The following is a 17,163-nucleotide window of genomic DNA, read 5'->3' as shown; positions in this document are numbered from 1 at the left end:
CCATTTGTGGGGACCCACTTCCCCTCCAGCTGCTACAGGGAGTAAAAGCAAAGAAGGGGTAGGAGATCAACTGCAGTCTCCCCAGCCTCAGTTTCCTCACCTTGCTGGAAGCTGTCAAGAAAGTGCTTTGTGATATATTATCTTCTATCTCCCACCCTGTGCACACATCCTGGGGCTGAGTGCTTGCGGGAGGCCTATACCCAGGGGGCATGACCAGTGACCATGCCCTGGAGGCTGTGGATCCTGGGGGCACCCCCAAAACAGTAGAGAAACAGTTCCTGCACTGATACAGGTCCTATGATGAATAATATGCATCGCACTAAGTACGTATATACTTAATATGCGTCTTAATTATGCATGTGACTCAGAGCTTCAGTAAGTCAAGAGAATGTGACAATTTGCATGTGATCAAGGCTGTGTACTAAGCAGCTGTCAATCTTGGAGGCAATTTTAAATTATCTTTATTCATCTTTCTTAATATTATAAAAGGTGTTCTTGCTTGTCGGAAACACAACGACATAATGAGAATGGCGTACAAGACCTGCCACCCACGATGCTCACCCCACACCTGGAAGTGGTGGAGCGAGCCCCGGGGTGACACTCTGCCCCTCCACTCATGTGGAGCTGCCCTTTACATGTCCAGAGCCCTGCATGTCTCTGTAGGGCAGTTGAGTGGGCATGGGTGCCCAGGGCAAGCAAGCACATCACTCCCAAGCCCTTGGCTGGGGATTCAGGCTGGTAACAGAATAGGGGCAGGAGTATGCAGGGAGTCGGGGAGGTATCATGGCAGAATAGTGTTTGGCCTGGGGTTGAGGACACTGTCCAAAATTCAAACATCTTCTGGCAACTCCAGCCAGGGACCAGGAAGCCTTCTGCTCTCTCTCCCTCTTCTTCTTCCCCTCTCTCCTTTTCTCTCCCTCCATCTCCACCTCCTTGTCATCCCCCCCCCCCACCCCCATGATACAAGTGGAAAATAGAGAGACTCGGAAAATTGAACACCAGCACACTGCAGATAGCGCAGTGGCTGGCCACAGCCATGTGCCTCCCAAGACTGCATCCTTCCATGGATGTGTGTGTGTCCCGTGAGGCGTCTCCACAGTAAAGGTGTCAGATTTGAGGAAGCAGGCCTTCTACCCACCCACGGCGCAGAGGACACTCTTCAGACTGTATCACTGGTGTGAGGAGACTAGGTAGCGGGACAGGTACGGGGCCTGGTTTGGTTGTCATAGATTCAGAGTCCTATAGCGTTCTGTGGGGTGGGGAGTCGGAGGAGTCCCAGCAGGAGATGGCACCACGTGGTCATGGAGGTGAGGATGAGCAAATAAGGGAGGGAACTGGGCAGGATCAAGGTATGGCTTGGGTGGCCCTACGGGCCATGAGATGTGACAGGGTAGGCTGATAGGACCAGTGATAACGTGCCAGGGGCTGGAGACACTTGGGGTGCACATGGGATGTAGGGGCAAAGGAACCATGAGATCACCATGCCAAGAGGCTCTTCTGTGCAAGAAGCTTCCTGGAGGCCGAGGCCTTTTGGCATGGATCTGGAATAACAGGCAAGGTGTCACAAAACACAAGGACAAGGTCAGGGGGAGTCCAAGGCTGGTCTGGAGGAAGGAGAAGGCTGCTAGGCTCCATGGCTCCCTGGTTGCATCTTCTGCTCCTTTTATAGCTGGCATGGCAATGAGGCTAAACCCCGAGTGAAGGAATGAAGACTCACTAGCGTGAGGCTTTTGGACAGGGTCGCTAAGTCACCCTGGCTCCGGAATGAGCCCAGCCAGTGCTCTCAAGAGAGAGCAAGGCTCTCCGTCTTTGCTGTCTGCCGTCCAAGTGCCAGTGTTCCAGCCATAGGTGTGGCTGGCCCCATACTCACAGGTCAGGGGCGCAGTCCGACTAGGGATGTTCTCAGGCCTTTCCATCTTCCAGGCTGCGGCCTATCTAGTTCTGTTACAGGCATGGTCCTCGGTAGGGGCTGAGCCTGCCTAGGTGTGAGTCCTGGCCCCTCCCCCCATTCCCTCCGAGGAAAGTGGCACCCAAGCTGGAAGAACCTCGAGCCTCAAGTGGGAAGGGACCCCTGAAGAAGATGGGGAGCACAGTGTGTACAGATTGCCGTTCTGCCTCCCAAGCCCTGCTTCCTGTGTCTGCAGTGGTTCTGCCTCCTCTCAGCTGCCCTATAAAGGGATCACAGTTGCATCCGTGTCCTAAGCGAATGACCAGGCACAAGTGGCTCTAGGGCCTGTGACACAGAGAAGCCTTGTGGGAGTCGGTAAAGAAGGAGGTCAGAAAGGTGGGTGGCACATAGAAGCCTCCCAACCTGCCTCCCCTGTGCCCGGGTCCCCACCCCCAGGCCCAGGGGCTGGTAAAGGCAGTGGATGATTCAGAGATACTGGACTCCAGCAGGCCATAGCATCTTTGCCAGTGACAGACACTTATAAGAGCCCTGAATCACAGAGGGGACCTTGTTTACCAGAGTTGCCCCAGGTCACTAAGCTCTGACATAGTAATTTCCCAGAATGCCTGGCTGAGGTGAGCTGGTGTCCGAAGGTGGAGGCCCGGGGCCAGCGAGGCTCTGTGGATGCCCATGGCTATAGAGACAGTAGGTTTTACCTATTCACCAAACACGTCCTCTTGGGACCTTTATCTCCTTTTGTGAAGCCTGGGGGGGAAATTGATGTGTTAACACCCTGGGTGATGGAGGTTGTATTAGCCACTTATCTCCTTGATGTGGCAATAGCACCTTGAGGAAGGAGGGGCTTACCACCCCTGTGCTTGGTGGAGCCCCTGCCGGTAGACTGTTAGTGACATGTTAGACAGAGGGGAGGAGAAAGACCAGGCAGGAGGAAGCCTTGGGGGAGGGGAAGATACACTGCCAAGAAAGGGCTGCCAGGACCCCCAGTGGATAGGTGTGAGGGCGCAGTGGGGGAAATGTGGTGGGAAGACCTTGAGAAGACTGGCCATGCTGTGTCCGTACTGAGGAAGTAGAGAGATGAATGCCCATGTTCAGTTCACTGTCTTTTTTATTTGGTCTAGTACCCCAGTCCATGGGTTACCCACAGACAGGGTGGGTCTTACCTTGATGACCTGAATCCACGGCTCCCCCTCAGACATGCTCAGAGGCTTGGCTCCTGGCGACTTTAGGCCTTGACAGATTGACCATCCCGATCAGCCATGCTGAGGGGACTGTAGCCTCTAACTCTCCCATCTCGAAGCCCAGTGAGCTTTAGAATGGCAGAGGCAGGGAGCCCAAGGGTGTGGGGTGTGCTGATGGTGGGAATAGAAAGGACACAAGAGGGGGGCAGATATTTGTCTGAGACCACTTTGCCTTAGTGGCTGAGGCTGGATGGAACCTTCCAGAATGGAAGGCATCTGTCTTAACCCCTTTTCTGAGAAGCAGGCAGAAGCCCTTGACACTGCCCATCGCAGGAACCAAGCTATGCTCTTTCTTCAATACGAGTCTGGGGTACCCAAGGCTCACCCCCACTATGTTCTCTGGGGTCTTGTTCTAACCCTGGTGCTTCTCCTCCAGGGGATGGCTACTACCTGGCCGTGGGTGGCGCTGTGGCCCAACACAACTGGTCCCACATAACCACGGTGCTGCAAGACCAGGAATTCCGGTGTCAGCTTATAGATAGCTCGGAAGATCTGGGCATGCTCAGTATCCAGGGCCCAGCCAGGTGAGAAAGGACAGAAACCTGATCCCTGGGTTGCCTGGGTGACACATGAGGTGCACCCAGGCCCCAGGCCCTCCAGCCTACCTTGTGAACAGAATCACTCATCTGACCAATGGGTTCTCTGACAACTTGGGATGCTGCAATGGACTGAGCAGTTTTCAAAGTCAGGTTTAGGTCAGCCCTGGACCAGAGTCAGCTTGACTTATAGCCTTGGGTTCTATGAGGATCCCCTGGAGTCTCTGGCTGCTATGGTTCTGCATCCCCAAAGTGGGCAGAGCCAGCCTGGGGGTGGACCCACTCCCATTTGTAAATAGAGAGCTGGGGAGAGGCCACCAGGTTTTCTCTGAATGCCAGACAAGGCCGTCCACCATCCAAACACTCTAACTAGCCTTGTTGCACATGCAGGAGCAATCAGGATCCCGTGAGGACCCCTGGTGATGCTGAGGGTCTTAGGCACAAGGATGTGTGACAGGTGTGCGTGCGCCTAGGAAAGACCACTCTAGTAGAGCGTTGGGGGAAGGGGCAGGATGGGGGAAACAGGAAGGAAGAAAAAAGGCCTCGTTCATAGCCACTAACCAAATATAGGCAGCTGTGGAGCCCCAGCTGGCTTGGCCTCTACCTTAGGGAGGAAGGGGTTTTTTTTTTTGTTTTTGTTTTTGTTTTTTTTTTTGTTTTTAGTCACACGTTCAAAGGGAGCAAGGAGGGAGGGAGAGAAGGAGACAGACAAATTCAAAGGGAGGGAGGGGGAGCGGGGAGAAGAGGATAGAAGGGGAGAACTGAGGGGGGGGGAAAGAGGTGAGAGAAGACCGAGAAAGAGGGGAGAGAAAGAGAAGAGAGGAATTAGAGAGGAGAGGGGGAAGGAAGGGTGGGGGAGGCCATGTGACAAAGGCTTATATTCTTGTTTTTTTGTATTTTTATTCTATCTGGTGCCCATGCCACCCAACTTCAGAGCAGGTCTCTGGAACAGTGCCACAGATAACACTTGGAGGTTCTCCCTCCTAATCTTCTGGGTGCCCCTCAGTCCAAGAAGGTTGACCACCACAGGTGCTTGTGAATGCTCTTTTCTTATGACCAAGGAGAGACACTTGCTGGGACCACACAGTTTTGGGGAGCTGAGGCTGAAGGATGTGGGAAACCCGTTGACCTATCAGGTCTTCTCATACCTCACCACCACCCTAGCCACTGAGTAAAAAATCCTCACGAGAAGCTGCACCAGGATTAGGTGATGGTCCTTGGTGACCAGCAGGGCCTGCCATGTGCTGGGCCCAGAGAGGCATCCTTGTGCTTGGTGGAGCCTCTGAGCACAGACTGCAAGTGGCGTTAGACAAAGGGGAGGAGAAAGAGACTGGACAGGAGGGAGACTTGGGTGAGGGAAAGGGCTGCCAGGACTCTCAATGGATAGGTATGACAAAATTGGTTATATGGTGACCGCTCTTCCATCCGGATACCCTGCTGTGGTATCCATCTTCCGACACCTTGGGGTTAGCCAAACCAGTGACTTCTGGCTGAGTCCAGATCCTGCCTACTGTTCTGAGAACAGGAGGAGCACCAGGTCATAACCTCTGCTGAGCACCTTTCAGGGGCAGCTGGCTGAGGTTCTGTTTCAAGAGGCCAGGAAGAGGGAGGGGCAGGTGGTGAGGCCAGCGCTGCGAGGCTGCCACATGGGGACATGGAAACCATTTATTCAAGCATTTAGAGGATTTGACCCGCATCAGGCTGCAGGGTCCAGGGGTGCTGCAGGTATGGCTTCTAATACCCATCCCTCCCCCTTGGTGGGGGGAGCCCATATGTCAACTGGAAGGAGCAGGATTCCACCTGTTGCACTAGAGGCCCTGCCTGACCTTCAGGAGACACCAGCTTCATTGCATGGTGACCTTGGGCAGGGATGAGCTATTTTTAGACTGAGGGAGGCCAACGGTTGAGGAGGGAGGGAAGGAGTGAGGATCCCAGGCAGTCTGATCGGTGCAGCCCCAGGGGACAGCTGCACCGCAGCCTCCAAGCTGGCAGCTCTCCTTCCCGCCTCTTCCCCACCTCTTCCAAAAGGCTCACCTGTTTCCCATGAGTAGTAATGGCACAGGGACAAACCAGCCTAGTTACTAAGCTGTGTGGGGAACACTTAGCACAGCACCTGGCTCATGGGAGGTACTGTGTGAGTTGCGACTCAGAAGCACTTTGTGGAGCCAGACCCTGTAGCTGAGGGTCTTACTTGGCTCTTGATCCCTTTGGCAGCTGGGTTTTCCAATTTAGTGAGTTTCATTCAGTTCAAACTATAGTTCCTGTAGTTTCTGGGGACACACTGAGGTATGCAGGAGGGCCACAGTGGTCAGCATGGGCCCCAGGCACTAGACACATGCTCTTGTGATTCCGTGAGGGTTGTCTGCGTCTTCATTGAGCCATCAAGGCTGAAGCACGTGAGAGACTGGGACTTGCCCCTAGGACTCCAGGTGGCCGCTTTCCTCGGGGCCACCTGATCTTCTCCAAGGGAGGACAGCAGCCTTGGCAGATCTGAGTGGGTGTCTCCTGGTGCTGGCACCCCAGCCTTGGTCACAGTCCTTCAAGCCCCCCTTTACGGGTCATCTGTAGCATCTATGCCCCACAAGGAAGACAACTCAGCCCCATATCCCACCAGGCTACCTCTCTGCCGTGTGGCTTCCCCGGGGCTTTGGGAGCCTGGGTTTTGGGAGGTCTGGAGGCAACAGAGCTGAGCTGAACCTCTAGGGCTAGCATCACGTGGGGCTAGGGTTACATAAGGATCTTGGCAGAAGGCAGCGGCTGAGCACCTCAGGCAGGCGTGGGTGGTAGCTCCCAGCTCTGTGGGGTGGGGATTGGGGCTGGCTGCACTTCTGAGCACTTGCTGCAGCCCTCTGGGACCCCTGAGGGGGTAGAAGTGGGGATGTTTCTAGTCCTAGGGTACTTGCTCCTCTGCCTGTGTCGAGCCCAGCTGCTTGCAACTGGTACCACTCAGCAGATAATTGTGTGCCAAGCAGTAGGTGGCATAGGGTCCTGTTGGCCTGGAGCCCCTTTCTTAGAGGGTGGGGTACAGCAAAGGGAGAGAAAATGGCAGACACCTCTGTAGTCACACAGGGACCCCCATGGGACCCCAGGAGAGAGCATCTATGGGAGGTGACTGCTGGATGAGTCAAGAGCTGGAGTGTGACAGAGGGTCAAACGTGACAGGGACCAGGGTGGGAAGGTGGAGGGACACAGGAGAGTGACCTGGGAGAAAGCACGTGGCCTTGGTGGTAGGCAAGCTTGAGGGGGCATGGACCTGTAAGATTTTGTATATTTTGTAGCCGGAGGGCCCAAGCTGGGCTGCAGCAGAGTAGAGAGAGGAAGAGGGAGACTGCCTGAATGAGGCCAGGGAGGAGTACAGTAGAATGCGCCTGAGTGACACAGTGCAGAGTGACAAGTGTAAACCGTCCTGTAGCTCAGGGAGGCAATGGATGTGACAGTATGAGCCACTGTGATGTGACACAGTTTAGGGACAATGAGTCCTGTGCTACAGGGATATCCCAGCCATGAAAACTAGCGATGACCCATCCTTAGGAAGGTCATGTCCACCAGAAGGATGGGATTCTAAGCAATCTTGCTACCTCCCGGTGACACCTGTGAGGCTGAGACCCACTGCGGGTGGAACTCTTGGGTTTGGTTGGAGGATGCACCACATGGTGGTGGCCGTGGCCGTGGCGGTGGCAGTGGCCATGGCTGTGGCTTTGGCGGTGAGTGGCAGTGCTGCTGCTGCTGCCATACTCTCCTGGTGCCCTCCTTCTGGGTCCTGCCTACTCACTACAGCTTGAACTTTGGCTTTCACCACTGCCAATTTCTCTCAGCGACCACTATGGTGACTCAGGTGGGATCCAAGCTGGTTGGAGAACTCTATACCCTCCTGAGAGCAGAGCCCATCTGTAGCCTGGCCTCCCAGACAGCCCATAGGAAAGGCTTTCTGACACAGTGGCACTTGTGGCCTGTACCTACCCGGTTGGCTAGATAAATATTGTTTGTTGTCCTCCTCTTTGGCATTGCTCCCACTGCCTTCCTGGCCCTGGCCAGGAACACCTGAGGTTGTGTGACTTGCTGACTGACCACCCTGTCCTTGTTCACAGCCGTGCCATTCTCCAGGACGTGCTCGATGCTGACCTGAGCAATGAGGCTTTCCCCTTCTCCACCCACCAGCTGGTGAGAGCCGCTGGGCACCTGGTAGGTAGCAGTGGCCACTGGCCTATGAAGTCTGGAGTGTGGTGGCAGCAACTTGTAGCAAAGGCAGGGTGGGCCTGGAAGCACAGCACCTTCAGACAAGTCTCTTACTCTCCCTGGGCCTCAACTCCCAATGTAAGTCAGAGATGACAGCAGCCAGCCTGACCCTGAAGGGAAGCTCATGGAGGCATGACAGGGGTCAAGATACTGTGCCATCTGTCTTCCAGTTGGTGCCTGGCCTGTGTCGGTCTCATCTGGGGAGAGCCTTTGCTGTTTGCACAGGTGCCTTTGTGCCCTTCCCCCAAAGCTGCATAGGCTGTCCCTCGAGGCCAGTGACTGCTGCTTCTCTGCATCCCTTAGAAACAACATGGCTGGGGACAGCTGACAGCTCTCCCTTGGGGAGGCTATTCCTCATTCCTTGTCATCAGATCACCCTGGTATGTAGATGTGGGGGAGCCTGGCCAGACCCTAAACGTACCTCCGCTTTAGTTTCTAGAAATCCAACGCCAAGCGCCAAAGCCCAGCTCTTCCAAGGGTATGGATCTTCAACAGGCTCCCCTGGACTTCAAGGGCTCCCTAGGAGACCCTGGGGAGGGAATCTGGGCTCTAGCTCCTACCTGGCCCCTCCATGTCCTGGACCTCAGTCTCCTGGTTGGAAAATTCGCATTGTGATTTGCACCTGGGCTCCTCAAGGCTGAGGGAGAGGTTAATGGTGCCATACACCAAGTGCTATTATCTCCTCTCACCGGGAATGAGAGGCCCTGGCCTCCACGCATAGAGACCAGCAGCACTTCCTAGTGGTGACTATGGGAATTGCGTCCTGACAAGGCTGGCTTGCCCACTGAGGTCATCTTGGACCATTTATCTCCTGCTGCCCTGCAGTGGCCTCAGGCTGTGCCGAGTGAGGGGGTCCTGCCCTAAACCGAGCTCAGAGAATCTGAATCTCTTGCCCAGACTGCTCAAATGAGTCTCCAAAGAACAAAGCTCTATGTTGGTGACACACACATTGCCCGCAGGAGGGCAGGGACACAGTTGGGCATGTGCTGTCCTCTCTACTTGGCTGTCTCTAGGTTTTTGTGGGGGAGAGTATGGAGGAATATCAGTTGGAGATTTCTGCCCACAGAGGGGCCAGACATCCTGGGACCAGGCTGGGATCTGTCAGCAAATCAACAAAGTGGCGTTGAGTGCTCGGGAGGATGCTGCCAGAGAGAGCAGGTGATAAAGGCAGCCACGTGGGCCGCACTCCACCTCCCCTCAGGAAGTGGGGTGAGGGTTCCGTCTAGCTGGTTTCCTGCCTCATTAGTGCAGAGCTGTTTGGTGGGACCAGAGAGGGCAGGTACTCTGAGAGAGTGGTACGGTGCGAACCTAGGATACGGCAGCCTCCAGGACTGCAGACTCTAGCTTGGGTTGTTCATGGGGGCATCCGGGGGCATCTGTGTGGGTAGGATCCCTCCCCCCCCTGCCACTAGCAGGACCACCCTGGGGTGAGGGGAGCACCATGGGCTTCCCCACTCCAGCTACTGCCTCCCATGGGACTCTCTCCTGGCTATGGTCTCCCAGCCCTCCTGGGAATCTTCACCTGGGGCCTGGGGATTAGGCCAGGGTCCAGGCTGAGCTGACACATAGCTTACACTGCCCGGGGTCACGGTCAGGCCAAGCCCAAAGTAGACGTCTGTTTTGGGGGATGTCCTCACTGGCTACTTGTGTCTCCTGCTAGGCTGACTTATGGTGGCATAAAATATGTATGAGATAATGCTCATAGCCTGGCCAACTGGCATAGGCCTGTTATCCCAGCTATGCAGAAGAATTGAAAGTTCAAGGCCAGCCTGGTCAACATAGTAAGATCTTGCCTCGAAATAACAAGTAAAAAGAGAGCTCAGTGGTAGGGTGCTTGTGTCTAGTATATGTAAAACCCCGGGTTCAACCCCAGAATTGTTAAACCAAAACAAAATGAAGAAAGAAAAAAAACACCCCAAAATCTATCATTCTGTTTCTAGCTAAGCTGGGTACTGAGCCCAAGCCAGACTTCACTTGTGCAGCACAATCTTGGGACATGACCTTTGACCTCACTGGGAGTTGCTTCTCTCAGCCCTGCAGTAGGTCATGGTTCAGAGCCCATGACATGGTTACGTAAGGATGGCCTTCTCCATGTGGCTGAGACACGCTGACCAGCACATGTCACCCGACCCTTGAGTGTGTTGTAAAACATGAGAAAATTCAAGAAAGCTCATCCCTTCACCCCTGGAGGCGGCTGTGTCTGCTCCATCACAACATCTGCCTGTCTGTAACCGTGCCAGGGCTGCTCTCTGCGCAGTGGCCACGGTCTGCGCGTTGCTTTGTTCTCTGGCAGCGTGGCAACCCATGCTTGTTTTTTGCAACATACGAGAGCCTGTGCCCACTCCCATGCCTCAGCGGTACCTATGTCAAACATCGCAGCGTCCATTTCTTCTTTTGGAAGCAGCCTAGCGGCAGACATCCTTGCACACGCTGCTTTGATTCCTGTCCTGAGAGAGGAACTGATAACCGATCCCTCTGAGCCAGACATACAAGAGACATAGCCTGCCTACCTAGTTATTCTTGGCCATTACCCTTTCCAGTGCTGTGCTAGATCTGGTAGGCTAGGAGAAGACAGTGCTCTCAAGATCAGGGTTCTTGCCTTGGGGAGACTAGATGTGCGATGAGCTGGTGAGGCCAGAATCCTACAGATCCCTGAGCTCTGCCTAGGAGAAGATATTATATGACTCAACATGGGAAGACCCTGGGCCCCATTTCTACTAGCTGGTCACACAATGGGGCTGTCAGGCCTGTGGCTTTGAGGCCAGATGTGGACGATGCCTCATCAAAGCTGAGGCCATGGCAGTTACAGCCAGTGTCCACCCTGGTGTAATGTACATATGGCTTCACTGTGGACCGTCAGAGAGTTCCAGTGTTTGCAGCTGAACCCACAGAGTAATGCTTACTGTATAGCTTCTTTCTTCTGCCCCGCCCCCTCCCAGTAGCCCCTCCCCTGCTTTAGAATGAATTCCAGATGTGTTGGCTAGGAGCACCTGTGGGACTGGGCCAGACCTAGTGTTGAGAAGAAAGGTGCAGCCCCCCCGCCCCGCCCCACCCTCTGTGAGTGCATCCCCACCCACAGGCTTAAGGGAGCCTGCAGCTGCAGTCCAGGGCAAAGGGGAATGGCCACCACTGCCCAGGGGATAATGGACCAAGAGTCCCTGGAAATACTCACAGGGAGAACTGGGTCTTGGTAAGAGAAGTTAAACATGGTGATGCTTATGTCTCACTGCCCAACTGTCAGCAGCCACAGCCTGGGGCCTGGTTCCTCAAGAAGATGAGCCAATCTCATAGCATGCGGTTCACTATAACATGACAAGAAAGGTCTGCCACGGTGTGGTTCAGTCTCCACCAGAAACATTTGCTGCCTGTCCCTGAGCACAGCCAGCTGTCCTCTCTTGTCCTTCTTCCTCCGAGGTCATGGCTGCACAGATTGGGAGGACCTCACAGGCCAGGGCTTGCCAGGTAATCGATGACCACAGCTAGTACAGGCACAGGCTGAGGTCATGTAAGACTGTGCCCTCCAGGGAATCATGTCCTGATGACCTCACCTTTTCCCAAGGGCCCGAAAGAGGGTTAGGCCAAAGGGAACAAGATTGTGCCTTTGGCGTCTATGCTGTGATTTGGGCTGACCTAGAAAATTGTCCCTCAGAGTGGCTCAGGACACGCATCCTAGGTGGCTTAAGCCTTCCCATCCCTTCGCTAGCAACGAGAGTGACAGTTTAGCCTCTGGTAGCCCTTGAAGCTGCAGAGGCTGGCTGGCCACTGCCCTGGCCCCAGAGGTGGGGCTCACAGGCAAGTGGGTGGAAGGAACAGAGAGCTGGACCAGACATGATGGGGCAGAATAGGCCAACAGTTCTGCACTGCCTTGACCCTCAGAGTTGGAAGGCAGCAGTAGCTTCCAGTCTTGCACCAGCCTTCTTGGGCCTCAGTTTCCCTAGCTGTAGTACAAAGTCTAGACAATGTTGAAAGTGCTTTGTGGAACATTAGACATATCTGTCCAAATACTGAATCCTCTTGGAATCCAGGGGAAATTTCATATTCTAAGTGATATCTTGTGCTGGCTTAAAACCGTGTTGATGAACTGTCCATCCTCATGTGGCGGCTCTGGGGCCAGAGCATGGAGTCCGGCCACGTATTTATAGATCAGCTGGCTCCCGGCCCACCAGCTGCAGGAGAGGAATGTGGTCTGCGTAGTCAGCAAATGCCAGGTCCAGCAGAGACATGAGCAATGACATTGGTGAGTGCCAAGTTCCACAGACCCAGGCCCGTGAACCAAGGCTCAAGACCCTGCTGTGGTTGCCAAGCTCCACTCGTGACAGGACCTGGTCAGAGATTGCCTAGCCACACGTCACTGACTTTGGCAACATTGCTTCTCTGAGATGCTTGCACCAGGGCCAGACACCTACAGTCTTTGGATTCCTAGAGGAAGAAGGAGGCTGGGGAAAGTGAGTGTCCACTCAGCGGCCAACAGACCAGCTGTCTTTGCTCCTCAAATATTTGCCTCAAGGCCGGCGAGATTCCCCAGTGGGGAAGAGCTTTCCCGGCGAGTCTCCCAGGGCTCAGCTCAGCCAGGACTGGGTCAGACATGGTGTTCTCGGCACTTCGGCTGAGGACGCAGTCCTCCCCTCATGCTCCTCCCCCACTCCCTCACCCCGCCAAGCAGAGGGGGGGGGGCCTCTTAACAAACCAGCAAGCCCCAGGCTGGGAGGCATCATGAGGAATAACAATAAAGCGATTTCCCTCTGAAAATTAATTTTGAATCAGGAAAGAAATTGGATTTCTTTCCTGGCAAAGAAGTCCTAGCTTGTCTCTGCCATGGCTCCATTTGCTCAGGATAGAACAGGCTCACACTGTGTACATTTGATAAACTATGGGGCACCACCAGCGAGGATGCAGTCACCCAGTGTAGCTGCCTGGAAACTGGTGCTATGAAGCCAGCATGGACCTTTTGAGCCTTCCTTAGACAGCCGTATAGTGTTATGCTCTGGTTCCATGACGCAGCCAAGAAAGATATGGCATCCGTGGCCTGGACATGTGTTCCCTGCCACTATTCAAGCTGTCAGTGGAGGCAAAAATGCCTGCCAGGAAAATGTAGGAACACGGCCTGGCTGGAATGAAGTGGGGTCACCCTGTGTGACCCCAGTGTGTGCTGAGGTTGGAACTAACAGAGAGTGGTATCCGTCCTTTCTCTCCAGGTTTCTGTGACCCACTGCTCTTGTCTCTGTGTGCAGACATCTTTACCAGCTGCTTGAGTTTTGGGTTCTCAGGTCAGAGCTGCTGGCAGGCACAGGGATTGCCTCAGAGGAGTGGCTGGCCCTCCTAAGGCCAGAGGAATGGACCCCGGGGCCAGCAACTCTAGGAGAGACTTCAAGCAGTAAGGGCTGAGTACTGTATGTATGTGCTTTTTTTGTTTTTTGTTTTTGTATTTTGAGACAGGGTTTCTCTGTGTAGCCTTGATTGTTCTGGACTCACTTTGTAGACCAGGCTGGCCTCGAACTCACAGCAATCTGCTTGCCTCTGCCTCCCGAGTGTGCTGGGATTAAAGGCGTGCGCCACCACTGCCCAGCCTGTATGTGTGCTTATGCCTATATTTAGGAGACAGTCACTGTGCCCACCATCACCACCACATTAAACCATCCCATCACCATTACTACCACTACCACCACCATCAAAATTACCATTACATCACCAGTGCCACATCACTGCCACCAGAACCATTGTCACTGCTGCCATTTTCTCATCACCATGACCAACACTCTCACCATCATTACTGTAAGCATCATCATCATTATCCACACCATCATCACTGCAATTACCAGTACCACCTTCATCACTACCATAGCCACCGTCACCACCACCTCCATTACCATTACTGCATCTTTATCACTTCTACTACTACTACCATCATCGTCATCATCACTATTCCCACCACCACTATCACCATCACCACCACCGCTGCCATCACTATCACTACCGGCACCATCACTGTCACTATCATCGCCACCGCCACCAACATCTTCATCATTGCTACCATCCTTACTAGCAACACTGGCATGATAAATTTTGGTTATTATGATGGCCACCATCATCTTTCTCACCCCACCAGCATCAGCACCAGCACCATCATCACTACCAATGCCATCAGCACACTCACCACCACCATCACCTTTACCATTTCTATCACCATCCCATTCCCACCGTCTTTGTCATTGCCAGTGCCATCGCCACCACTAGCACTGTAACCACCATCACCATCATTTCCAGCACCATCACCACTGCTTTTATCACTTTCATCATCACCATCATCTTTATCACCACCACCATCACCCTTACTACTTTTACCACGGTCACCATGACTTTCATAATTATCACCACTGTTACCACCGTCACTACCACAAACATCACAATCGCTATTACCAGCAACACCATTACCACTCTTGTCACCATGGCCACCGTAACTTTCATCATTACCGCCAACGTTGCCATCAATATCACCAACTACTACCTTCACTACTGTCAGTGGCACCTGCACTGTCACTGTGAGCACACTCATCACCATGAGAGTCACTCTGTCCTCACCTCCCCTGCCATGAGGCTCCAAGCCAGACAAGTGCACTAGAATGAGTGCCATCCATGGGCAATGTTTTTAGAATTGGAGCATCTTGGCAGTTTCCCGAGGGTTTGAATGGAATTTCCTCTAGGCTCACTAGCACCTTCCTTGCCCTCTCCCACAGGTTTGGGCCCAGGTTCTACCTGCTCTGGCCTCTGTGCGTCCTTCCTTCTGGGCCTCTGGGGGGTTTATTCCTCATTTACTTAAGGATGACTGAGTTTGGAAGATGCACCTAGTGTGAGACTGCTCTGGGACAGTGTGATTACAGGCAGGGCCTGTCTTCTCAAGCCCCCACTCTCGAAGTGACACGTAGGCAGGGCGTCCCCGGGAATGGCTTGTCCTCCCCTGACCTAACACCAACATGGCCTTCAAGCTTCAGCCAAGGCTGGGCTGTGTGCCTTCCTCGATTCTGAACCTCTTCACACAGCTGATGAGAAGCTCAGCAATGCGTCTGATGTGGAACCAATCCTCAAACCCTTGGGCTGAAATCCCACATCCTACTCTCTTACCAAAAATAGCACCAGTCAAGAGTAGAGATGTGCCTTTCAGAGTTGGGCTCTCATTTTGGATCTGGGAGTATCAGGCTGAATCCTGTTCTGCCACCAAAGTCTTTAAGGCCTCTTTGGGGCCAATCCAGCTTATAGAACCAGTGTTGTCAATAAGATGGCTGCTCAATCATTAGTTACCTGGACGCAGCGTGCTGGCTAACATTTACACCAGGAGAACTGGTAAAGGTTATAGAAAACTTCTACCTCCCAAAATTTCGTGGTCACATGTATCCATAGATGTCACCAGGCCTTGAACAAATGGCTTTGGCCTCCCTGGGTTCCTTACATGCCTATATTTCAGCATGATTGTCTGTGATAACCTTCTATGAGTCCTGGGGGGGGGGGCAAAGACTACTATTCTGTAGTTTTACTTATTCAGGAGCTGAGGCTCAAAGACAAGGTCTGTTGTCATGAGAGAACCATTCAGTCTCCGATTCAAAGCTCTGCCCATGGCATCCTATGATCTCGGCCCTTCTGGCATCTGCCCTGTGTTGTCTGACTGCCAGGAGGGCTAGACAGTGTATCTGAGCTACCAAACATTAGGATCCTGGGACTGTGTCTTTGACCCAATGGGATGCTTGAAGGTGGGTGATTGTGGAATCGGGGTTCAGAGCCTTGTCCTGCCCTGGGTTTGACACTTGTATCTGGGTCAGTGATCTTGTCTAGAATGGAGCAGATATGGACAAACCCCCACCCTGAAGAGGCCTAAACTGCTGGCCTGGAAGCTTTGCTAGTAAATCCTGGTTCTTGCCTTGTTCTTGCTGGGCTGAGCTGACCACTATTGTGGGGCCTTCTGAGGTTCCATCAGGGACAGACATGGTGCTGGGTGGCGGGATAAGGTGAAGTCTCTTGCACCTGCTGTAATGAGCAACTGTTACCACTTGCGTGGCCCGAGTAACATAGGTAATACAGAACTTTCCTCTCACCATTGGGAACCAATGGAATCCTGCAGATACCTTCAGGACCAGGAAGAGTCAGACATCCAGAACCTTCCAGAAGAGGAGGGTTCTGGACCAATCTGGATGGTGATGATTTGGGCCCAGATGTGCAGGTTTCCAAGGCTTCTGCCCTCATACTGGCCTCTTTAGAAACAATTCTCAACCAGCTGCATTCTGTCATCCAAGGCTCTGAGCCCAGAAGGCCACTGTGGCTCTGCTTGCCATGCAATCCACTCTGGTCCTTGACAGGTCATTGGCATCAGGAACACTGGTTAGACCCTGGGTCCTGAGTCCTTGTCCTAAATGAGGCCAGGCAGGAGAGCGTTGCCTCGCAGCAGGGTCACTGTGTCATAAAAGCTGCTCCCTTATTGGCAGTGCCTCATCTATACACCGAAGTTCACAACTCTGGGGTACCATCCCTGCATGGGGACAGGGACTTCTCTTCCAAACAGGATGTTTTGACCAGACACTCCCAGGGTGGCCTGCCTTGCCGCCGAGTCTGGCCTCTACAGTTCCGGAAGAGTGCATCCTCCAAAAATAACCCAAGTCCTGAACTTGTGCTCAGCCTGATGGAGTGCTCAGTCACTTACGGGAAGGCTTCTGGGTGACAGGCGCGCTAGAGATGTTCCTTGGGGTCTGATTAAAGATGCTGTGCTTTGGGGGTGCTCTAGTGAGACTGGGGGTTCCTCGGGACAGACCTCCCTCCCCATTCCCCAGGCCTGTGCCCAGTCAGCATCTGCTAGGCAGGGATTTGGGTTTCTGCATCAAGTAGGTCTCACACACCATCTTCAGTCCTAGAGAATTCCCCACCGCTGTCCTTTGTAATTATTTTTAATAGATAAACAGAACACACAAAATTTGCATATCAATGAGGTTCTACGTGATGGTGGGGCTCTGTGGTGGTGGTGGGATACTATGTAGTGGCAGTGTGTTGTTGATGGGGTACTGTGTGGTAGTTGGGCACTATGCAGCAGAGGGGCACCATGTTGTGCTGTGTGGTAATGGGGTATCACATGGTGGTGCAGTACCATGCAGTGGAGTACCTTGGCAGGGTACCAAGTGATGGTGAGGCACAGTTGCTATTTTGGTGCATAGACACATGGTATACTGTTTACATCAGGCTAACCATTTCTGTCTCCTCAAACATC

The 17,163-nt window shown here is 53.5% G+C and overlaps 1 protein-coding gene across 1 annotated transcript in view; it reads left to right on the top strand.

The window, feature by feature from the left end:
- Positions 1–17,163, top strand: part of Sardh (sarcosine dehydrogenase) — a 61,448-nt gene that overhangs the window by 30,775 nt on the left and 13,510 nt on the right. The window contains exons 16-17 of the mRNA XM_051166218.1: positions 3,524–3,671; positions 7,772–7,865. Of these exons, the coding sequence (XP_051022175.1) occupies positions 3,524–3,671; positions 7,772–7,865 (242 nt within the window). The remainder of the gene's footprint in view (positions 1–3,523; positions 3,672–7,771; positions 7,866–17,163) is intronic.

This window comes from Acomys russatus, chromosome 24 (assembly GCF_903995435.1).
Source record: "Acomys russatus chromosome 24, mAcoRus1.1, whole genome shotgun sequence".
NCBI classification, from domain to species: Eukaryota; Metazoa; Chordata; class Mammalia; order Rodentia; family Muridae; genus Acomys; species Acomys russatus.
This window is presented reverse-complemented; position numbering and strand designations above follow the sequence as displayed.